This window comes from Natrix helvetica, assembly GCF_964273705.1.
Source record: "Natrix helvetica genome assembly, chromosome: 5".
Classification (NCBI taxonomy): Eukaryota; Metazoa; Chordata; class Lepidosauria; order Squamata; family Natricidae; genus Natrix; species Natrix helvetica.
Genome location: NC_138551.1, coordinates 152,722,126 through 152,746,430, shown reverse-complemented (window position 1 = coordinate 152,746,430; position 24,305 = coordinate 152,722,126). Strand labels below are relative to the sequence as shown.

General features: G+C 47.1%; 1 protein-coding gene across 2 annotated transcripts in view; it reads left to right on the top strand.

Moving 5' to 3' along the window:
• The window catches only part of CAMTA1 (calmodulin binding transcription activator 1), a 210,633-nt gene extending 189,797 nt beyond the window's left edge, over positions 1-20,836 (top strand). The window contains exons 16-21 of one of the 2 annotated variants that reach the window (XM_081954882.1): positions 155-226; positions 918-938; positions 3,586-3,779; positions 5,033-5,107; positions 10,863-10,893; positions 16,910-20,836. In XM_081954882.1, the coding sequence (XP_081811008.1) occupies positions 155-226; positions 918-938; positions 3,586-3,779; positions 5,033-5,107; positions 10,863-10,893; positions 16,910-16,936 (420 nt within the window). In that variant the 3' untranslated portion in view covers positions 16,937-20,836. The remainder of the gene's footprint in view (positions 1-154; positions 227-917; positions 939-3,585; positions 3,780-5,032; positions 5,108-10,862; positions 10,894-16,909) is intronic. The other variant, XM_081954883.1, reaches the window with a different exon arrangement.
• Positions 20,837-24,305: the final 3,469 nt, after the last annotated feature.

The window sequence follows — 24,305 nt, the reverse complement described above, 5'->3', positions numbered from 1 at the left end:
CATCCCTCCACCAATCATTTGAGGAATCCATCTCTCTGGCGGCTTCCCCCTTCCTTGAGAACTAGCCTCCAGCCCTCTTCTCCTGCTCTCCCTTTTCTTCTTCTTCTTCTTCGAGAAACTGATTCCACTGCTTTCATTTTTCCTGCCCCCTCAGGGACGTCCCCTCCGGGAGCAGCAGGAAGTGGCCGCCGGCGTCATTCAGCGTTGTTACCGGAAATACAAGCAGGTGAGGGGAAGGACCCCGTTGGGCAGGGCTTACGATAACCCCGTTGTACGCTCGGCATCTCAAACCCAAACTGTTTGGGCCACGGTTGCCCCCTGGGGGAGGGGGGGGAGAAACGTTTCTCTGGAAAGGACTTTCCTCTCTTCATCCACCGGGCCCCCCACCCCCACCCCCCAACTCATTGTGTGAAGTTTTCGGGGGTGTTTTCAGACCTCGCTTCGAAGGGCTTCAGCCGCCTCCCTGTCTTTTAACTGCCCCCCCCCTCAAAAGAGATGCTTTTGTTTGTATGTCGCCCGAGGTGCTTTCTCCCCCCACCCCCAAGAAGCAATTTTTTTTCTTTGAAGAGGTTTCGCTTCTTACCCCGAGAAGCTTCTCCAGCTCTGATCGAATGGCGGGGAAGGGAAGGATTGATGCTCCTAGTCCCTTTGCCTCCTTCTTTTTTAGGGCCCGGTTGAGGGTCTTCCTGTGCCCTCGGGGTCCCCCGTCTCGTGCAGATGGGTGTGGAGTCTTCCGCCCCACCCCTATTTGCACGACTCCGCTGAAGCCTCTTCCTCGCCCCGTATCTCCACCCCGCAGCCTCCAGCGCTTCTCCGCCTTTCCGGGAAGCTCTTTGGAGACTCGCTTCGTGCCGCCGGTGACGGACGGGGCTGACTTGTTAACGTTAATTTTGTATTTTCTGTTTCTCCCTCCCAAGCTTACTTGGATAGCCTTGAAGGTAATGACGCCCTCAATACACACCCAGTTTGTGAGCTTTGCACACCCTCGGCCAGGGAGAACCATTGGATGGTTGTGGCTTAGGACCCCCCTGGAATGGAGCTGGCTGTGGAGGCTGGGCTTCGGAACTGATGCTTTGCTACGTCCTATAAGGGGAGGGGAGGAGAGAACATACATATAAACCCAAAGGACACATATAAACTGGGTGAAACCAGGCTTAATAGTGGTCACCATAAGAGGGATCTTGGAGTCTTAGTGGACAACCAGCTAAATATGAGCCAGCCGTGTGCGGCGGCGGCCAAAAAAGCCAATGCAATCCTAAGTTGCCTCAACAGAGGGATACAGTCAAGATCAAGGGAGGGACTAATTCCACTCTCTAAAGCCCTTAGTAAGGCCACACCTGGAGTACTGCATTCAGTTTTGGTCACCACATTATAAAAAAGATTGTTAAGACACTAGAAAGAGTGAAGAGAAGAGCAACAAAGAGGATTAGGGGACTGGAGGCTCAAACATACAATGGACGGTTGCAGGAACTGGGCCTGGCTAGTCTAAGGAAGAGAAGGACCAGGGGAGGCAGGAGAGCAGCCTTCCAATATTTGAGGGGCTGCCACAGAGAGGAGGAGGGGGTCAAGCTATTCTCCAAAGCACCTTTGAAGGCCAGAGAAGGAAGAATGGATGGAAACTGACCAAGGAGAGACTCAACCTGGAAATAAGGAGGAATTTCCTGACAGGGAGAGCAATCAACCCATGGAACAGAAGTTGCCTTCGGAAGTTGTGGGAGCTTCATCCCTGGAGGCTTTCAAGAAGAATCTGGACTGCCATCTGTCAGAAATGGTGTAGGGTCTCCTGCTTGGGCAGAGGGGTGGGTAGATGACCTCCAAGGTCCCTTCCAACTCGGTTAATCTGTTAAGAGAACTATTCAGGGACGTAGACACGCACAAACACTTCCACACTGTCTGTGGAATTCTGGGAGCTGAAGTCCACAGGTCTTAAAGTAGACATGGTTGGAAAACTCTGCATGAAGACTCTAAAAAGTTGCTTTAATTCTACCGAAGAGTAGCAGGTGGCCTAAAAGTCAGGCAAGAGATCTCAGCTAGACCAGGTTCAACTCGACGTGTGGCTGAAGTGACATTTGAGAAAGGAGAAATGCATGTTGCACAAACACAAGGAAATGATTGCGGTTGTTGAGTTGTGGGCATCCAGTCAGTCACCGGGGCAAAATGAGAGGCGTGTCTCTCTCCATCATTGTGCTCACTTGCATAGGGGATGATGGGTGCTTTGATCCTAGCTTTCTCCTCAATCCGTCAATCAGCAGCAGCCGCCGGAAAAAACCAGCTACGATCTTGGGTTGCCTCAGCAGAGTATCGAAATCACGTGAAGTGTTAGTGCCGCTTTACAAAGGCTTAGTAAGGCCACACCTGGAATATTGCTACAGCCGGTCTTGGTCCCCACGTTACAAAACAGAGGTTGAGACTTTGGAAAAAGTTTGGAGAAGAAGCAATTAGGATGATCAAAGGCCTGGGGACTAATCTAGAGAAAAGGAGGAGTAGGGGGGACATGAGGGCTGCCTTCCAATATTGGAGGGGCTGCCCCAGAGAAGAGGAGGGGGCCAACTTATTTCCCAAAGCACCAGAAGGCAAGACAAGAAACAACGGATGGAAACTAATCCAGGAGAGAAGCAACCTGGGATTAAGGAGAAACTTCCTAACAAGGAGGACAATTAACCAGTGGAACAGCTGGCCACCAGAAATTGTGGGTGCTCCATCACTGGAGGCTTTTAAGAAGAGATTGGACAGCCCCTTGTCTGAAATGGCATAGGGTCTCCTGCTTGAGCAGGGGGCTGGACTAGAAGACCTCCAAGGCCCCTTCCAGCTTCTATTCCTATTCTATTCTCTACAGTATTCTATTTTCTATTTTTTTCTTTTCTTTTCTATTTTCTATATTCTATTCTTTATTATTCTATTTTCTTTTCTTTTCCATTCTATTCTATTCTCTACAGTATTCCATTTTCTATTCTATTCTGTTCCAATCTATTCTATTCTCTAGCCTATTCTATTTTCTGTATTCTATTCTATATTCTATTCTATTCTTTATTATTCTATTTTCTATTCTATTTTCTATTCTATTCTCTACAGTATTCCATTTTCCATTCTATTCTATTGTTTTCTATTCTATTCTCTACAGTATTCTATTTTCTATTTTTTCTTTTCTTTTCTATTTTCTATATTCTATTCTATTATTCTATTTTCTATTCTATTCTTTTCTATTCTATTCTATTCTATATTCTATTCTCTACAGTATTCCATTTTCTATTCTGTTCTTTTCTATTTTCTGTATTCTATTCTACTCTATTCTATTCCATATTATTCTGTATTCTATTTTCTCTTCCATTATTATTCTGTTCCATTCTAAACAAGAAAGCTCAGAGAAGCCCCCCGAAGGACCCTCTGCCCTGAACAATCCACACCCTGCTTAGCGACATAAACTTGCGTCTCCCTGGCGGTCCTAAGCTGGGGAATCAACTTATACCTGTTTCTTTCTTTACGCATTGGCAAGCAACCTCAGTTTCCTCTCTCTCTCTCTCTCTTTCCCCCACAACCCCTCCCCTCCCTTTGCCCCCCCCGTCCTCCTCTCCCCCCCACCCACAGTATGCACTTTATAAAAAGATGATCCAAGCTGCCATCTTGATCCAGAGCAAATTCCGAAGTTACTACGAGCAGAAGAAGTTCCAGCAGAGTCGGAGAGCTGCCGTTCTCATCCAGCAGTTTTATCGCAGCTACAAAGAATTCGGCAAGAGGAGGCAGAACCGTCGCACCGCTGCCCTCGTCCAGCAGAAGCTCAGGTGGGCCTTTTTTTGGGGGGAGGGGGCAGAGCTTCTCCATCAGCTGGGGAACTGCTTAGGGGTGGGGTGGGGGGAGTCCTGCAGCTTTGGATGAAGCGAGAGCCTGGAAAGAGAAGCGAGAAAGACGATCCGGGAGAAGTTTGGAGGCCGACCTTGCATGGTTGAAGGGTTTAACAAGGAGAAGGGTAAGTGGGAGGGGGGGGTGGGCAGCCTTCCAGTATTTGGGGGGGGGGATGCCCCCAAGAAGAGGAAGGGGTTCCCCCTATTCTACGAAGCACCTGAAGGCGGGATAAGAAGCAACGCATGGAAACTTACGAAGGAGGAGAGAAGGAGGAGAGGAGAAGGAAAAGAAGGCGAGAGGAAGAGGAGGAGAGGAGAAGAGGAGGAGGGAAGGAGAGAAGGAGGAGAGGAGAAGGAAAAAAAGGCAAGAGGAAGAGGAGGAGGAGAGAAGGAGAGGAAAAGGAAGGAGAAGAAGAGGAAGGAAGGAGTGGAGAAGGAGAGGAGAAGGAGGAAGGAAGGATAGGAGGAGGAAAAGGAGAGTGGGAAAGAGGAGGAGAGAAGGAGAGGAAAAGGAAAAGAAGGAGAGAAGAAAAGGAAGGAGAAGGAGGAGAAAGGAAGGAGTGGAGAAGGAAAAGAGGAGAAGGAGGGAAGGAGAGAAAGAGGAAAAGGAGGACAGGAAGGAAATGAAGGAGAGAGGAAGAGGAGGAAAGGAGAAGGAAAAGGAGAGAAAGAAGGAAATGAAGGAGAGAGGAAAAGGAGGAGGAAAGGAGAGAAGGAAAAGAAGGAGAGGAAAAGAAGAGGTGGAGAGGAGAAGGAAAAGAAGCAGAAGAGGAGAAAGAAATGAAGGCGAGAGGAAGAGGAGGAAAGGAGAGAAGGAGGGGAGGAGAAGGAAAAGGAGAGAAGGAAATGAAGGAGAGAGGAAAGGAGAGAAGGAGGAGAGGAGAAAGAAAAGAAGAGAAGGAAAAGAAGGAGAGAGGAAAAGGAGAGGAGGAGAAGGATCTGGGCTCCCTTGATGCTCCCTGAACTGAGTTATTTTCTTGTGGACATTTCACTACCCAACTAGGCAACATCACCCGTGCTAGAAGAGAGTGGAGTTCTCTCTCTGTTTATGTAGTTGGGTGATAAAACACTTGCAAGGAACCAGCCGAGCTCACCGGCTGCAATTCTTGACACCCAGGCACCCCTACAAACCCCCCCCCCCAAAAAAGTTCTGGGTTCTAAGTCACCCAACCTTTTCTCCTCCCCTCCCACAGAAGCAGCCTGCTCACCAAGAAACAGGACCAAGCTGCCCGCAAAATCATGAGATTCTTACAGCGCTGTCGCCACAGGTGAGGCACGGCTAGAGCTCCCCCCTTGGGGAGTGGGGGGGTGGGGGGGTCCCGGGGAGTGTTCCTAGCCAGGGGTGCCGATTGGGAGCCCACCGGCGCTGGCTCTCAACGGTGGGAACTTCCCTTGGCCCAAAACAAGGGGAATCTCACTTCCAAGACACCAGGGCTAAGCGCCAAAATCTTGCCCCGTGGCACGATGGTCAAAACTGTGCATGGAGCTCTCGTGTGGCAAGTATGCGCTGCCCACAGCCCTGGAGGTTTTTAAGAACAGCCTGGACATCCACTGGACCGGGGTTGGTGTTCAAACGGGGTTGGACTAGAAGACCTCCAAGGTCCCTTTCCGAACCTGTGATTCTATGACCCCAGATCAATTAACCAGGGTTTAGGGTTGGGGCTTTGCCCCCAGAGGTTGTGGCCGCTGCGTCGCTGGAGGTAGCCCAGAATAAACTGGGCAGGCGTTTGTCCAGGGTAGTCTAGAGCAAGGGTCACCAACCTTTCGGACCTCAGGGACCCCTAAATTCATCATTTTAAATCCCCCGCGGACCACTAATACGATCTGCTTAATGACTGGCTGGGTGGGCGTGGCTAGGTGGTCATGTGACTACTCGCCCCTCCCCTCTCTCAGCCCCTCCTCGCCTGCCCGCCCAGGCTCCTTAGGACCCCAACAGGAAGCAGTTGCTGGAGCTAAGCAGCTTCCAGGAGAAAGAGTTGGCAAAACAACTCAGTTCAAATTGGATCTGGAGGCTCAGCAGAAGCACCTCACTGAGGACTAGGAGCATAGGCTTTCCAAGCAGAGGGAAGACCTGCGGGAGGGCGAGACCAGGTCCCAGCACCTGGAGGCTCAGTGGGCTGAGATGGTCAGCCAGTTCCAGGCCATGATGCAGTCCCACTGGAACGAGGCCCTCCAGCTCTTTGCTTCCCTCCAGCCTTCGCCCAAAGCCCTCCACCAGGAGGCTGAAGCAGACCCCGTCGGAATTTATGCCCCCCTCTGACCCGCACAAAAAGACCCCGAAGGGGGAGACTCTGCAACAACACAAGCCTTCATTGCACTTATCCGTCCCAGGGGCTGTAGTTTGAGGACCCCTGATTGAGTGCAATATAAAAAATGCAAATAATTATTTTGCGGCCCACCAACATTTTCTCATGGACCACCAGTGGTCCACGGACCACCAATTGGTGAGCGCTGGTCTAGAGTCTCCTGCTTGGGCAGGGGGTTGGACTAGAAGACCCAAACAGATCATTTCCAACACAACAAAATATTTCAGAAAGCAGCATTCATAGATGGAAGTGTCCCGAAACCAATCCAGCCCCTCCCATTTCCCACTGGATTATCCCCCTCCCCACTGTTGACAATGGGGATCCCTTGGGGAAATTCAGATTATAAATGTCGTAAAATAAAGCTGTCCTGCTACATACATACATGCATGCATACATACATACATACATACATACATACATACATACATACATACATACATACATACGTAAATGTTTTGCATGCTGAACCGTTAGTAATGCCGGCAGGAACCCACCTCTGTATAAGACGCTCCGAAGTATAAGACACACCTAGTTTTTGGGGAGGAAAACGAGAGAAAAAATCTGCCTCTGCCTCCCAGCAATTTGCCTCCTTGCAGCAAACAGCCTGTTTCAGTTTCAGCACAGCCTGATTAGCACAAGCAGCTGATTGTTGGTTGGATCTCCCTTCTGACAATCAGCTGTTTCAGGCTGCAGGGATTGCCATAACCTATTGCCGCCTCCGCATGCCCAGTTTCGGCCTCCGCGCACCCCATTTTCTGCCCAGGTGGCGGGAATCGGAATGGATGGAAAATGGGGCTCGCGGAGGCCAAAAACGGGGCACGGGAGGCAGCAATAAGCAATGGCAATCCCTGCAGCCTGAAACAGCTGATCGTCAGGCGGCCGATCCAACCGACAATCAACTGCTTGTGCTAATCAGGCTGTGCTGAAACTGAAACAGGCTGTTTGCTGCAAGGAGGCAAATTGCTGGGAGGAAGAGGCCAAAGGGTGGGGGCTGGTGGGTGGGTGGGTCTACATTCAGTGTATAAGATGCACCCAAATTTTCACCCTCTTTTAGCGGGGTGGGAAGTGTGTCTTATACTCCGAAAAATATGGTCGTTCACTATGGTTTTGGGGACTGGAATTGAAGTCACTGAGTGACACAGTTCTAAAGTGTGCCATCACATGGCCATGCCATAAGTAACAGTTAGCTGTAGCAGTTCTAGCCATCGCGGTTGCTATCCTCACATGTCTGTGGCTTCCGGTTTCCCGACGGCTTCCCCATTGACTTTGCTTATGGGAAGCCGGTAGGAAATGTCAGAAATTGCAAATCGTATGATTGTGGCTCGCTTCAGCGATGTCCCGGGATCACGGCCGCATGAACACGGAGACCACGCTGCAAGAGACGGAACTACGAGGACTGGTTGTAATTATGTCCAACTCTGTTGTATAGTTGAATGGCTGCTGATGGTCCTTCAATGAGGACCATCTGAACGGCGGGGATTGAGGGATGGGAAATCATCTCAAATAGCTTGACTGCCTTTGGATTCTAGGAGTCCAGAAGGTCAGTGGAACCAGATGAATGGCCTTTTCACGCCTTGCTTAAGATCAGGTGCTCAGTCCTACCAATCAAAGCAAATTCCACTGAACCCAGTGGGACCGGCCCTAGATGACTGTAGCTCAACATGCTACCTTCTGAACTAAAGACCGTGATTATACACTGCGGTTGAGTTGAGAATGTCTTCCTCGGCGTTTTGTTGAGTGTCCAACCTTACCAACTGTTTGTTGTTGTTTCTGATAAAAACATTGCCCCGCCTAGCTGTCTGTATTTTTGAAAGGGACAAGGTGCTCGTCCATAAAAAGATTGCTCCTCTTGGCTTAGGCTGTTGACCTTCAATCAGGGTTTGTCATCCTTGGCGACTTTTAAGATGGCTGGACTTCATCTCCCAGAATTCCTCATCCAGCATGTATGCCATAAGTATGGCTGGCTGTTCCGCCTGAGGCTTCCCAAGAGCGTGAAGACAACTCCTGGTCCCGACAAAAAAACCTTTTGTTAATTGACTGTGAATTTTGCTCATTCACCTCCAGCAAAGTCTTTCAAAGGAGGATTTACAGTCACAGACCTTCTCTGGCTTGGAGAGCTGCCAGGCCGAGATCTGAAGGACTCGACTAGGAGTCTCCAAACCAATTAAGCGAACTAATGGTCTCCTGCAAACTCCATTCCCCTTTTGCTCCTCTTTTATTCCCTCTGGGAGGGGCCATTCATCCTCCACCTGTGGCCTTACTCCCGAGTTGACCCCTGTTCTTTAGCCGCTCCCTTCCTCTGGCCACTTTGCGCATGCGCACACTGGGAACAGGCTCCAGCTGTTCTTCTGCCTCACTGATGTCCGACTCTGAAGGCAGCTGATAACTGGCATACGGCCCTGGTCCCCACTCTGCCTCCGACACAGAGCCCTCATCCGAGACTTCCCCAGGACTGGCCCATCTTCCTTCCCAACCTCCTCACTCTCCGAATTTACTACCGCCGCTGGCTGCTGGCGGGCCACAACACTGGCTAGGGAATTCTGGGACTTGAAGTCTACCCGTCTTAAAAGTTGCCAAGAAATGCTGGCTTAGTTATTGATTAAGGGACTTCGACAAACACACTCAAATATGCCCGTGTTAAGTCTCTGTGGCTATCGTTAAATACTCTTGTTTTGTGGAACTGCTTGTGCAACTAACACTTGTATGCTTGTGCCTTTTGTACAATCTCCCCCTACCGTTTGGTAGAAAAGCTAAAAGCTATCTATGCCACGCATGTATATGTAGAGTTACGGCAGACATTTGCTATAATATATAGGCTTTTTTAAGATTCTCGATTGAGTTGAGTGAGAAATTTGTGAGTAGAATAGATAACCAGACCTGCCAGTATACTCAAAGCTCTAAGTAGAAACGATCCTTAGCTTCATTTGTTGAAAGGGGTATACTTTTATTGGAAGTCAAGTGTACTGCAGTTAGGCACAATGAAAACCGCGCACCCAAATTCCACTTTTCCCTACCTTAACTGCCTCCCATCGCTGACAGCCCCCCCTCGCGCTCCCCCCTCCATGACAATTCGGGTTCAAGCGAGATGCTTCCACAACGGTCCCTACAAGTGTAGGTTGGTAGGCAGCGGCTTTCTTCTCCCAATTGGGCGACCTTGAAGCAGCGTCTCAGGGAGATAGAGCAGTTACTTTCGATTTCCCTCAAGCCTTCCCCTTTCCCATCCATCCACCCGCCCCAGAGTTTGTGGCAGCAGACATGTCACTGCGTGGTAGTGAAACATAGAAGTAAAAATTAGAGCAGAGCAACAGAACAGAGAAACTTTACTTTTACTTTTACTTTACTTTTATTTAATTTATAAACCGCGCCCTCCCCCAGAAGGGACTCGGGGCGGTGTACAGTCATATTAAAATAACAATATAAATGCATAAATATAGATAGATATGGAAACCCATATAAAAAACCCAAGAAAGCTCAGTTGCCTTCTGGAAAAAAACCCACCTTTCAAGAGTAAGAACAATTAGTCAGTGGAAAAGCTCTCCTCCGGGAGTTGTAGATTCTCCATTGCTGGAGGCTTTCAAGAAGAAGGAGACAACCATTTCATTGGGACGGTATAAATCTGCTTTGAGCAGGAGGTTGTATGAGAAGACCTCCACGGTCCCTTCCAGGATCCTAGGATCCTATGTTCTAGGACGTTGTGGCCCATTCTATACTTTCCATGGCACCCAGGTCTGCAGGGTGGTGCTATATAGGCCAGGCTCCGTGTCCCACCAGGTTGTATAATTCTATTCTAACCTATCTATATAAAAAAACAGCTGTTTGTGTGGACGTGTGTGTCCCAGCATAACTCTGGAACGCCTCGAGCAATTTCAACCAAACTTGGTACACAGATGACTTTACTCTCTGGAGAAAAATACTGTGGGGGGTAAGACACCCCTAAAGCCCCTCAGGGTGTGTATTCTGTTAAGCTCACAGCCTGTTGTGCCTTAAAGCGGCTTCTACTGTACTGTAAAATGGCTTCTACTGCACAGCGCATCCCAGTACTCCACAAGGGGGCTCCCTCTGGTAAGGGGGGAAAACCTAACATTATAAATTATGTTTGGTCTGGAGATTCCCACCCCACACATCAATAAATACCCGGGCAACACTGGATTATCGGCTAGTTAAAAATAAGAGTGACATGGAAACTTGACATACGACAGTTAGCAAGAGCAACGGTTGTATACGTAGATGTGACCTGGTCATCTCAGAGAAGGACAGGGGTTACTTGGAATACTGGGTCCGGTTCTGGTCACCACGATACACCCCCCCCCCCCGCAAAAAAAAAAGCCCTGGACAGCTACTTGTCCGGAATGGCATAGGCCAGGGGTGTCCAAACTTGGGAACTTTAAGACTTGTGGACTTCAACTCCCAGAATTCCCCAGCCAGCATGGCTGGCTGGGGAATTCTGGGAGTTGAAGTCCACAAGTCTTAAAGTTCCCAAGTTTGGACACCCCTGGCATAGGCTCTCCTTCTTGATGAAAAGTTTGGGTGAGAAGATCTCCACAGCCCTAAGATTCTGTGTTCTGTCCACTCCCTCCCGCCTCCTCGTTCAGGTGGTCCTTGTTGCAAGTCCTCCCTTCCCGCCAGCCAGAATATTCTCAAATCTAAAGTTCTCTGTTGCTGCCGATATGCTAATATATGCTAATAGCTCTTTGCTATTGTTTTGCTCAATTTGAAGCCCTCTGATGGATCATAGGCGGTACAAAAGGGTGAGTCCCGCTGCCTGCTGGATTGTTTCTCTTCCATTTAATATATATCTATATATATCTCAAGATATATATATTTATATGTCTCGGGGTCCTTCTCGCTTTCGTGCTTGCTTGCATGGGGGGCTGCCGCTGAGATGAGAATGCACTGACTTTTCACATCCCACCGAGTTGCCAATGCCCAAAGGAGACTTAACTCCGTTTGCAGCTACTAACCCTGCTGCTTCCGACGGTCTGCAGGACGTCCGACAGGTGCATGAAAGGAAAACGGGCAGCGGGGAAAGTGGACCTGTCCATCCATCATGGGGCATGCGGAGAAACGGGGAGGGGAAGGAAGGGGATGCAGCAATCTTTTTACCGTTTCCTCTGAATACGCCGGGGGAGGGGGGAGGCCAGAACGTACAGCATGTCTCAACCATACAGAAGATTCATGGCACAAAGCAAGAGGGGGCTCGTTTCGGTGGCCAGGCGGGTCAGGATTATTCTCAAGCGCTTCTGGGAACTGGCGACCGGGCGTTGAATGAGCCAGAGGGAGGGTTTGGACTCTCTTTCTGGTATCCAGAGGTAGGGAATGGGGTTGGCCAGCCAGCTGATGCCCCACATGGGCCAGACCTTGAGGTCCATTCCTGAGCTCAGATGGTCAGCTCAAGAATGGGGAAAGGATTTGCGATGGCTTGCAAAGGTGGGGACAAAGCAGCATGGACTTTCTGGCAGCCACTGTTATTAATGCTAGGAGCGCAACTGGGTGGTTCTTCTGGGGAAGCCATGATGGGTGCCCATCAGGAAGGTTCTCACTTGGAGCAGGAAGCCTTTGCTGTGCATGCAGACTCCCCTCCCCTCCCGAGTCACATCTGACATTTCCTGAAATGCCTGGGAGAAGCCTTGGAGAACCATTTTGCCACCATGTTTTCCCGCAGTCTTCCCCACTGCCATATTCACGGGTTTGCCCACTAATGGGCCAGAGGAGTTGGAGAGAACCAGCTCACCAACATGTTTTCCCTCAGTCTTCCCCATCACCATGTTCATGGGTTTGCCAAAAAAATGGAGCAGAGGAGTTGGGGAGAACCAGCTCACCAACCTGTTTTCCCGCAGTCTTCCCCATCGCCATGTTCACAGGTTTGCCCACCAATGGAGCAAAGACATTGGGGAGAACCAGCTTGCTACCACGTTTTCCTTCAGTCTTCCCCATCGCCATGTTCATGGGTTTGCCCAAAAATGGAGCACAGGAGTTGGGGAGAACCAGCTCACCAACATGTTTTCCCGCAGTCTTCCCCATCGCCAAGTTCACGAGTTTGCCCACCTATGGAGCAGAGGAGTTGGAGAGAACCAGCTTGCCACCACATTTTCCCACAGTCTTCCCCATTGCCATGTCCACAAGTTTTCCCACCAAAGGAGCAGAGCAGATGGCCTTCCAGAGACTAGAAACCAAGGTCACCCTCTGGGGAAAACTCTCCCCGAGCAAGAGATTTTGTGAAAGTTTTGATCTTTTTCTTACTTTTGTGAAAACCAAGAAGGGAATGCCATCATATCTTGCATCACTTTTACAATGGTTGGAGCGAAGGTTAAAGTAATTTCAGGAATCTCGTGCTCTGCTCCCTCCATGCTTCTCTATCCCATATCCTTGCTAGAGAATGTAATCTAAAAATAATTCCAGATGGGTTGCATCTGGAACCCTGTTTCTAGTTTGGCTAATAAAATCAAATATAGAGTCAATGGTCCATTGCTTATGCCAGCTGTCCCAAACAGTATTAAGTGTAGAGAGAAACAACTTTAATCTACAATTGTTGAATTCTTAGTGCTCTCAGAGAGCACCATGGACCGCATAGTCCTCCTCCCTCCCTCCCTCCCTTTATTCCTTCTCCTTTCTTCCTTTTCTCTCCTCCTCCTCCTCTCCTCCTCAAACCCCACTCCCTTCTGATTATGTTACCTAGTTGGGTAATGAAATGTCTGTGAGCAAACAACCCAGGATTAGGGTTAGGGTTAAGGTTAGCCTCGAGCCAAGTTTCAAAAGAAATCCAGTTATTTATTAGGAGCAACATGTCAGCACGCACCCGAGTGAAGCCAGCTCTGACTCTACGTGATTTACGGCTCAACCGTGACCCTGTTTCCCCTCTCCTCCCAGGGTGTGTCATAAATCACATTCTCCAAGGGAGCATTTTCACGGGCTGTAGAAAACACGCCTCTCCAGCTGGCTCTGGTAACCTGGAATACAGTCTGGAGTAAGGCATGCGTGGAATGTGCTTCTGGTCATATCAGCTCCTCCCCCTCCTGCCCATGGCAACTCGAGAGCAGGCCAGGAGTGTGCTTTATGAGTTGACATCCAGCTCAGAAAACACCAAGGACTTCACTCTTCATTTATTCTCTTCTATTGGTTTTATTTGATTGGTTTGACGGAGAGACAAACATCAGTGTCCCACTTCCAAATCTTTTCAGCCTTTGGAGGATTTGGGGTTCTCATTTACACACCGGGAACATTTGAACTCTCTCCTTGCTCCTTCTTTAAAACAAAAACTTGGACTTTGCAGGGAAAGTCTAGCGTTGGATATACTTAGAAAATCATTTGCGCCATCCCATTTAGGCACATTTTTAGCCAAAGCGCCTGCGCGGACGCTCACATTTGCGAACCGGTAGCGAAGGTAAGTGAATACCACCCCTGAGTAAAGCTGTAGTTGGAAAAGGAATTGTACAAGGAAGTTGGGGGCTGAAGCACTTGCGAGTGTGTCTACATGTCTTTCTGTGTGGAAGTTAGTTCACAAGTTGTCTTAAATTCAGCATCTGTGGTAACGTTTTCCTCCGAAACGCAGGAGGATTTCAGTAGATCTTAGGATCTTTTTGGACCAGCCATCCATTGGTTCATTCCAGAAAAAACAACATGGAGATTTCCTCTCCAAGTGTGTGGCCTCCTTGTGCATTTCGTGGGGTGATGGAGCCAGAGGTTAATGGTGACATTCAGCATCACCTCCTTAGTGATCTGACTGTCTGTCAGGTCCCCGAAAGAGGCCCTAATTAATTCATGAGCCCCAAGCCAAGTTTAAAAAAAAAACCAAAGTCATATATTAGGGACACCATTTCGGCAATACCGTATTGTAGTCAGATCTAAGCCTCATTTGAATTATGGCAACTTTACCCCTATTCCTTCCCTCCTCCCCTCAGTCTGTGTCATAAATCACATTCCCCAATGAGGTGCATGCCTCATGAGCCTGCTGTAGTAATCTGAGATCCGACTCTAGCCGAAGGAATGCCCTCCCCCCCCCACTTTCCTCACTATGCCAACTTTACGAGTTGACGCGTAACCTGTGGGATTTGCTGCAGCTCAGGAAAAAAGTGGTCCTGAGCTCATCATTAAACATCCCTCAATTTTCACGCCAGCATCCCAGGAAAGATGTCCGGCATTTCTCTCTTGCAAGTGGGGAATGCTGGGAGGACTTGCATGCATTCTCACCAGCGGGCGACCATCGGTGGCACCGGCCAAGCATGACTTGCTTTTCCTTGGCCCGGCCAGCGAGTCCGGTTAATCTAAGTTTGGCATGAGTTGGCATGTCTGATTGAAACCGTCCACCGAGCGTAGCCCAGCCCAGGGGGCTTTGACGGCTGAAACGCAGGTCTTGCATGGGGAAGCACGCTGTGCGCTGGTCCCACCTCCAAAATGCAGCGCAGGGGCTCTCGTTTTTCTCCCACATCTCCCTTTGCAGAGCAGAGAGATTGGAGAGAAATGGATTACAAGAGAGTAATGTGTCTGACCTCCTCGGTTTTCTCTTTCTTGGGGCGCAAACGGGGGTTCTTTGATTCTGGAGATTTTTCCCCCTAATGGCTTTGTTCGTTCACGGCTCTCCAAACTTGGCCACTTTATTTTTCGTGGACTTCAACTCTCAGAATTCCCCAGCCAGCATCAATTTTCCCCCAACTGTATTTTTTTCTTTCCATATACATTCACAAATATACATTCTCATAAGTACTATTAGTATTTATCGGTTTGTCTTCTAGCATTTATCACCATTTGAAAATGATTTAAAAATATAAAAAGCCCGATCGGGGTCGCTTCCTTGCCACCCCGTATATCCGTCTTATTTTACCACAACCCTACTCCTCCCTTCTTCCCGACCTCCCTTCTTTACCTTCTCCTTTCCTCTTCTCCTTCCTCTTTTCTTCTTCCCCTTCCTCTCCTCCACTCCTCTCTTCTTCTCCTTCTTCCCCTCTCTACTCTTCCTACCCCTCTTTTGCTTCCTCTTCCTCCCTCCTTCCGTTGTTGCCCTGTAATAATTCCACTTGCATCATCTTGTAAACTGTATATTTGTATCTTCATGCTTTTCCATTTTTCCCTCCCCCCCCCCTGATTTGATAATGTGTCATCTGGGTTGTTTAATCTGTAATCTATCTTTATTTATTTATTTGTATTCCTTTTTAACCAATCATGAAATCGCCCAGAAGTCCACAAGTCTTAAAGGGGACAGATTTGGAGACACTGAGTGGCACATCAGTTCGTGCAGTAAGATGATTATCATGAGACAGAAAGGAAAGACTTAGGGTACTGTTACACAATAGTCTCTGCTTATGTATGTGGGGAGTCCTTGCTTACCAACGGTTCAGTGACCACTGGGTTACAGCGGTGCTGGAAAAAATACAACCGATGCCTGCCTTTACAGGCCCAGTCGCACAATTGCCCTTACCTCACTCTCGTTTTTCTCACACGTCTCCCATTGGAGGGCAGAGAGATTGGAGAGAAATGGATTACAAGAGAGTGAGCAGTGGACAATACGCTTTGAAAAAGCCAGTTTAGTCTAAATGGTTAAGGTACCAGGCTAGAAACTGGGAGACTGTGAGTTCTGGTCTTTCTTCAGAGCATGAAAGCCACCTGGATGACTTTGGGCCAATCACCAGGAGGCTGTGAGTTCTAGTCCCAATTTAGGGATTAAAACTGCTGGGTGGTTTGGGAGAAAGCATCAGGTGGCGGTGAATTCTGGTTCCTCCTTAGGCGTGAAAACCAGCTGAGTGACTTTCTCCGGTCACTTTCTCTCCGATCATCTCACTTCGCAGGGTTGTTATTTGGAGAGGGAAGAGAGGAAAGAGTATTTGATATGTTCACCACCACCTTGTGTTATTTATAAGAATTAATAAAGATGGGATATAAGTAAATAAATGTGATGGAGCTATGAGCATAATGCAAGCATGCTGCGCAAACAACTCAATATATTTCCCAGTGTCTTGTCTGGGTTGCTCTCTTATAATCCCTTTCACTCCAATGAATGCAAATAACCAGCATGAATTCTCTTTTTGGCTAATAGGATATTTGGTCTGGCACCTGGGAAAAGGATTATATATATTTTTAGCTATGCCTTATTATGGATTGTTGTAAGACTCCTGGAATCATTGTATAGTCCTCGACTTACGACTAAAATTGGGACCAGAAATTTCCATGGTTAAGCAAAGCGGTTCTTAAGCGAAGTGTGCCCAGTTTAAGGACCTTTCTTTGCCATCATTACGCAAGTCACGGCAGTCATTCAGTCAGTCACAGGGTTGTTAAGTGAACCCAGCTTCCCCCATTGACGTTGCCAGTTGAGAACGTCGCAAAATGACGATCACACAACCCCGGGGTGCTGCGGCAACCGTCGTAAATACGGTGCCAGCGGACAAGCACCCGATTTTGATGGGGGTAGCTTGATGGTTGTAAGTGCGAGGACCAGCGGTTGTAAGCTGTGCTCTTTTCCCCCCACAACGCCGTTGTCACTTCGGACGGTCACAAAATGAATGCTCATAAACTGGGAAATAACTAAATAACCTCCCAGAACTAAAAAAAAAACAAAAACCATTGGAGGTTTTTAAGGAGTGATTAGACAACAATTTGTCTGAAAAGGCAAGGCCTTCCTATATGAACGTTCCTGGGGGAAGCTGCTAAATAAGTTGATCCGCGCACGTCCAACCCCGAAAGACGGGCGTTTGATACTTCTGACATTCTTAAGAAAGTGACCCTTACATCTCCCTCTCCTCTTCTTTGTTTTTGTTTTTTGTTTGTCTTTTCCAGAGCGAAAGACTCGAAAAAGGAACTTGAAGAACGGGACTCCGGCGACGACGACAACATCCCATAACAGCCCGGGAGGGGTGGGCCGTCGTCTTTTCGGACTGTTTCCATTTATTTTATTTTATTTTTTCTGTTTCCAGCAGAAACATGCAACGACAATTTCAAACAAACAAAAAAAAGAAAAATGATTTTGATTATTTAAAAAAAAAAACGAACAAAAACAAACAAGAAAAAAAAAGACTTGACTACCGCCGCCGGGAATCTTATCGGCGGCGGGATTTTAAACGGTAATGTTTAGTCATTACATTTGCACTTTCACGGACAATTTTTAATTTGTTCAGCAAGGCATCTTTGGAACTCAACTCTTTGGTTGCATCATTGGGGATGGGTTGGGGATTGGGCGGGGGGTGGGGCCTGGTGGGGGGGGAGGAGAGGGGGGGGACAAAAAGAGCGACACCCGGACGGCATTTTCATGAGTTTTCCTTCATTCCTCTGCGAAACGAGTCACGAGGAGCAATCCACTCAATCATGTAATATTATTATATATTTTTTTTTCCATAGAGGGCTGTTAACTCAAAACGACAAAAAAAAAAACAAAAAAAAAATCCATGTGTGGAACTGTACAAATACGATACCAAAAAAAAACACCAAAAAAAAATTAATAATCATAAAAACAACACGAATACGAATTGCGCAAAACAAAAACAAACAACCCCACCAATCCGAGAACGGCAAACTCCTTCCGAGACAAAGTTTGGGAATTTGTCCGTGGGAACCGCTCGGACGAGCTTCTGTCTCGCCTCCTCCGTCCATCTCCATCTCCTTCTCTCGCTCGTCCCATCTTTTCCGTTCTTCGTCGAGGCCGCCACCATTCCGATCAGCTGATTTTCCTTCTTCTTTTTTCTTTCCCCCCACCCCCCCAAAGAGATATTTTCTGCCCTTCCTCCTCGAGTTTTTTATTTTCCAGGAAGCATCAGTGTTTTTTAAGGCAAACGGGTATTTTAACGCGGAGTGGTGTCGGGATGCCGAGAGAGAAATGGGGTGAACAGCTCAAGCAAAACTGTTCCTTTACCGACGTCTTTTTTCTCTCTGTCTGTCTGTCTCTCTCTCTCTCTCTCGAAAGCATTCAAGTCTTATCAACTGCCATATGCACTTCTCATGTTTATTGCACTTTATTTTCTCGCCTTACTTCACATAAGAGTTTTACTTATTTAAATGGCGATGGGTTTGTAAAGCATTTTTGGTAACATTGCAGACCTCTTGTTCGACTTGAGTCATGTGCAGAGATGCTGACCGTACAGTTACTAAACACCGAAGGAAGAAATGTGATGGTGCATTCCACCCGGAAAAAAACAAATTATTCTTTTGGCTATTTCATCAAAAAACCAACCAACCAACCAACCAACCAACAAACAGAAGGAAGAAAAAAGAAAGGAAAGAAAGAAAGAAAAAGAAGGAAAGAAAATCAAAATCTAGGCAGTTTCTGTATATAGAGAGAAGGTTAGAAATGGCAATGAAAAAAATATTTGAGAAGGAATATATTGATTAATTGCTAAATATTTTATTCACCAAGGGTCAATAGCTTGGCAAGAGAAAATTGCGTAATTGTATAGTTTTGTCTGAATGAACGAGAAAAAGTGTGGATGTTTGTACATATTGTATATATTAAAACAGATGTGCATGAATTCAAGGAAAAAAGAAATGAAAAAAGTAAAGCATTAGTGGCTTATGGTCTAAAAACAAAACAAAAACTTTATTTCACTATAAGAAACTTTATTTTAAATGTTCTTTAGAAGAACATTTTGCTAAAGCATGAATAAAACTGCAGAAGCAAAAAGAGCTAATGTATTTAGACTTAGGAAAAAAAAGCAAAGTAACATTACTTTAAAAAAAAGAGATATGTTTACATTTGATTTTGGCTACCAGGAGTTTTTAAATTTCTTTTAACCTTCTGGGTTATTTTTTTTATTATTATTATTATTTTGTTCTTATTTTAATTTCTCTCTCTCTCTCTTTCTGTCCTTTTTTTTTTTTGCCAATGGTGCCAAGTAAAGTGAATGCTAATATTGCTTAACGAAAAATAAAAAAAAATTAAGTTATTTTGCAAAGCAGATAATCATAAGAATTCAAAATTGTATCTAGCTTAGCACCATACACTCACTCCAATAAAAAAAAACACTTAGAATGAACATAAACTTTTTAAAAACCCTAAAAAAATTAAAAGAAATAGTACGAAAGTAGAAAAAAAAACAGTTTCACCTGTCCATATTTCCTGCTGAAAGTCAGACGATGTACTAAATTGCACAAAACAAAAAATTTATTTAAAGTTTAAAAAAAGATAATAATAATAATAAGATGGAAAGGATCGTAGGGGTATCGTGGTATATTTGCTATTTCCAGCGAGAGGGAGAGAGAGAGAGAGAGAGAGAGAGAGATGGAGCAGCCAAAAAAAAATGTAACATTCATCCTTTTCCTGACAAGTTGAAAACCAAGAAGTTGACCTCCCACGCCTGCTCCCACCTCCCCACCCCCCATCCAGTGTGCATCTTGCTAGTGCCAGATGGCCTTCTGGAGGGCGAGTTGGATCTCAAACTATCCCAATTGCTTCATTCAAACGTTCCATTTGATTCTGGATGGTTGGTTGTGAGGATTGTTGTCCTCACCTACAAAGATGGAGAACCTGGCCTGACCTGAGATCCAGGTGTCTTTTCTGTCATTTGCTTCTCTCTCTCTCTCTCTCTCTCTCTCTCTCTCTTTAATTGCTTCCGTTCACTGCCAGGAGTGACCGAAACCCCAGTTGGGTGTGTGGTTGCATTGCTGTACACGCTCGCCACTTTGCGTGACGCTGTGTGGCCGATTTAGAATCCCTGCCTCACCCACAAAGCTGAAGCCAGGTCAAGGACCTTCTTCAAATGTTCCACCAATCCTCTCCGGGTGGTGTTGGAGACCCTGAGGTCTACCTGCATTGCCACAACATCTGAAGAAGGTCCTTGATGTGTAGCTGACGAGACAGAGGAGAGACAACCCCCCCCCCTTGGCCGAGCGGTAGCTACTCCCTTTCTTTGGATGGACGTGGCTTTCCCTGGCCACAAGATTGACCTCAGGAGTGACTTGGCAAACCCGGTCCTGTTGGCCGGTTTCCAGAAAGAGTTGTAACATCTCAAGATGTTCCACCATCATTCCTTCTAGATCCTGACTTGACCGGCGGGCAGCCTGTCTTCTCGTGGACTAGAGGCTTCCCGCAAGACAAGTTGAGCACCGTTATACTACCTGCAGTCCCCCTTGCACCACCCATGCCCACATCCCAAACAGTTTTGGGGAATTGGGGGGGGGCGCTCGCTTTGGGGCAATCGATGATCTCTGGCACGTTCTGTGTAGACTCTGTCATGTTTCAGGGTGTGTCCTTTCTCTGGGGTTCAGGATTCTGGATCTAGGATGGGTCCTCTGGTCCCCTCCTGTCTGCTCAATCCTAAAACTAGATCGGGAACAGTCTCCTGTCTCCCACTCACCGGCCCAAAAATATATATCCAGAATTGCTCCCTTGTGCTACTTCACTCGCGCGAAACGAACGACCCTGCGCGAACGAAATGCAGAATATAACATGAACCTCCTCTCTCTTGCACGCTTCGTGGCCGTTCCACACCGTAGTTTGGTGCCCAAAGCAGAGATTTGGGGGGGGAGGGGAATCCCTGAGACTTGCATGTAAAACCTAGTTATAGATGTCTCTTTTTGTAAGTTTTATTTTTGTAACTCTGCATGTTTAAAAAGGAAAAAAAAAGCATCACTGAATCAATGGATCTGTTGAAGAAACTCAGCTGCTGGAAATCATGCAAAATGTTTTGAATTGCCCTTAAAAAAAAATATGGAAAATGTTTTCTGAATGCTTTATATTCTTTCTGCTGTAAATTAAAAGAAAAAAAAAGAAGAAAATGTCCCCATTTGAAGCATGTGGGCTCTTTGTGGGTTGTGTTGTGGGGGCATTGCCAGGTCGCAACACTTTCTGTGTTTCCAGCGATTTCCCGAAGCCTCCAAAATCTTGAATAACTCTCCCATCGTTCTTAATTTGGTTGGTGGTCTGGATGATCTCCTGAAACTTTAGGAACATTGTCAGTCTCCAAGACCATCCCTCTATCACATCTAGAAGGTACCTGTGACGTGTTTTACCTGGTAACAAACTGAGAGATGATGGACTTCACAAAATTATTTTGTACCTGGCACTTGAGATATTTTGCTTTGGGTTTGGCTTCGGGATCTTTCAGTCGCCTCCTCGATGCAATTTATGTCGCAGTGATGAGATTAGGGATCTATTAATGCAAATTAACATAATTTGCTTAAATCAAGTTCCTAGCGTAGTAGATCAGGGGAAGGCAGCAGACGTAGTTTGACTTGAGCTTGATAAATCCTTCGATTCTCCTTAGTACTGAGGATGTTACGTAGTTTGGGTAATGAAAGTCGTTCTCCTCTCTTCCCTTCATTCCTCCTCCTCTCTTCCTTTCCCCATTCTCTTCTTCCTTCTCTTTCTCCTCCCTTCTTCCCCTTCATTCCTTCTCCTTCCTTCCTCTTCCCCTTTTCTTTCTCCTCTTTCTCCTTCCCCTCCTCCACAAAACCCAACTCCCTTCTAGCACTGATGATGTTCCCTAGCTGGGTCATGAAATGTCTGCAAGAAAAACCCCAAGCTCAGAGAGCACCGAGGGCCCCACAGTTCAACCCTCAGCCACAAATATTCTCCTTTATTGGTATTCTCCTTAAAATGGTAAAATATGGGGTAGATGAGAGTGCCATATAAATGATCTCGCAGTTGGCCCAATGACCGCAGCCGAAGAACAGTAATGAATGGGTCTACTTTCATTTGGAAGGAAACTTTATGTATAACATAAAAGATTTGTGTTGGGCTGGTCAACTTTTGGATTTGGAGAAGGGGAGTGGACCGGAGTCATACAAAATTTACAGGAGACCCCCAAAGCTGGGATCTGGGTGCTTTGATTCTTCAGAAGGAAGAGAGGTCTTAGACGAGACAAGATACAGTCAGCCCCAGCAGAGGGTGCGTGAAAAATTGCATAGGACGGATTGACCAGGAAGAAACATCAGGAATTGAACCTGCTAAGATAAGTTAAAGGGGGGGGGGGAGCTGCAAATTCAGCAGACACCTGAGGGGAGATATGATAACTGACTTCAGCTATCTAAAAAAAGTGGTTAGGACATTACTTTTTATTCTCCCAGTGCAAAGAAGAGCAACTGAGAGGATTAAAGGCCTGGAGACTAAAGCATACGAAGAACAGTCGCAGGCACTGGGCAGGGCCAGTCTAGAGAAAAGAAGGACTAAGAGCGACATGATAGCAGCATTCCAGTATTTGAGGGGCTGCCCCAAAGAAAGAGGGGGGGTCCACCTATCCTCCAAAGCCCCTGAAGGCAGGAGGAGAAGCAACAAATGGAAACCCATCAAGGAGAGAAGCAACCTGCAATGAAGGAGAAACTTCTTCACAGTGAAGACCAACTTACCACGGTCAACTCGTCACAGGACAATTTTAACGATTCAACTTAATTATTTAAAACAAACCAAAAAAAAGATTATCTTTTTTTGTCATCCACATTTCATTCTGTCCCTCCTTTTGCATCTTTTCCTTAATGATTCTATTCCATCGTTTCTTTGACATTAGTAAAATATTGTCCCACCGTTGAGTTTTCCAATGGCGAGTTGCCCGTGGTGAGTTGGCCACGTCGAATTCAGAGGTGGGTTCCTACCGGTAGTGGTTCTGTGGCCTGAGTCGCCGCAACCGGTAGGAGTTGCCCAGATGTATATTTGGGCACCTGCTCATGCTCGTAGACCAAACTGGCAGTAAATTGCGCCTGAACTGAACCAGCAGTAATGCTGGCACGAACCCACCCCTGGTCAAATTGACCCATCTGGCATTCCCTGCAAGAGCCCCCTTGCCTGGCCTGTGCATGGGAAAGGGTGGCAGGGGAACATGGGATATGGGCTTCCCCATTCCCAGGTCTCAGAAGATGGAAGTTGGATTTTGCAGATTAACTTTACGTCTCTTAACACAAGAGCTCCTGAGCTCCCTCTTCCCACCCTTACTTACGTGAGTGGGATTTATTTCTCCATCTCTTTTCTCTAAGTTCTCTCCCTCTCCGTGTTTGTCTGTTGGTGTGATTTTTTTTCCCCCAGGGGTGAAATCCAGCAGGTTATGACAGGTTCTGGAGAACTGGTAGCGGAAATGTTGAGTAGTTCGGAGAACCGGCAAATACCACCTCTGGCTGGCCCCAGAGTGGGAAGGGAATGGAGATTTTGCAGTATCCTTCCCCTAGGACTGGAGAGGGAATTGAGATTTTACAGTATCCTTCCTCTGGAGTGGGGAGGGAATGGAGATTTTGCAGTATCCTTCCCCTGCCCATCAAGCTGTGCCCACAGAACCTGTAGTAAAGCGAATTGAATTTCACCACTGTTTCCTTCCCTCCCCCCCCCTCCCCAACTCTGCAAAGTTCACTAAAGTTTGATTGTGTTCTTGGAGCCCTTGAGTATTAACTTTCAAAATAAAGTAACATTTTGGCTCTCACTCAAGCAGGCAGCTATTTCAGATCCGTGACACGTTTGGCCGCTGGGATCGTCTCTTTATCCACGATGGCAACAGATCTCGGATTTTTATTTTTATTTTTCTCTTCCTCCAGGCGTGCTTTGTGTATCCCTCCGGGACCAATTTTAAAGATGGAGCTCTCAAACCTCTCAATTGTCGGAAGACCGATTTAATTTGATCGCTACGCCTGTCATTAAGAACCCTTGTGGGGATTATGTCCCTTTCGTTTGTCTCCGGAGAAATTCCCAACAGTGTTTGAGTCCAAGGGCTAGTTGAAATTAGCCAGGAATCTCCCCTGAGAGGGAGAATTATCTTCAAAGTTTCAGCTCGACTTCTCCAACTGAGCCAGGAGGCCCTAAATGGGATTTTTTTTCCTGCTTGAGAACGTGGCTTTAGTCAAAAAGGGTCAGTGGGTCATTTCAGAACTTGGATTTCCCTCTCCATGAAAAATTGTGGCCCACCAGCAGCCAGCATAACTGGCAGCCGATTCGGACAGTGAGGAGGTTGGGGAGGAAGATGTGCCAGTCCTGGAATCTGGGGAAGGCTCTGATGAGGACTCTTCATCGGAGGCAGAGAGGGGGCCAGGGCCGTCTGACAGTTTTCAGCTGCCTTCAGAGTCAGACAGCAGTGGGGCAGAAGAACAGCTGGGGCCTGTTCCCAGTGTGCACATGCGTAGAGTTGCAAGACGAAGAGAAGAGCTAAAGACCAAGGACTAACTTGGGAGTAAGGCCACAGGTGGACAGAGAATGGCCCCTCCCAGAGGAAATAAAAGAGGAGCGAAAAGGGAGGGGGCTTTTGCAGGAAACAATTTGTTCGTTCATTCG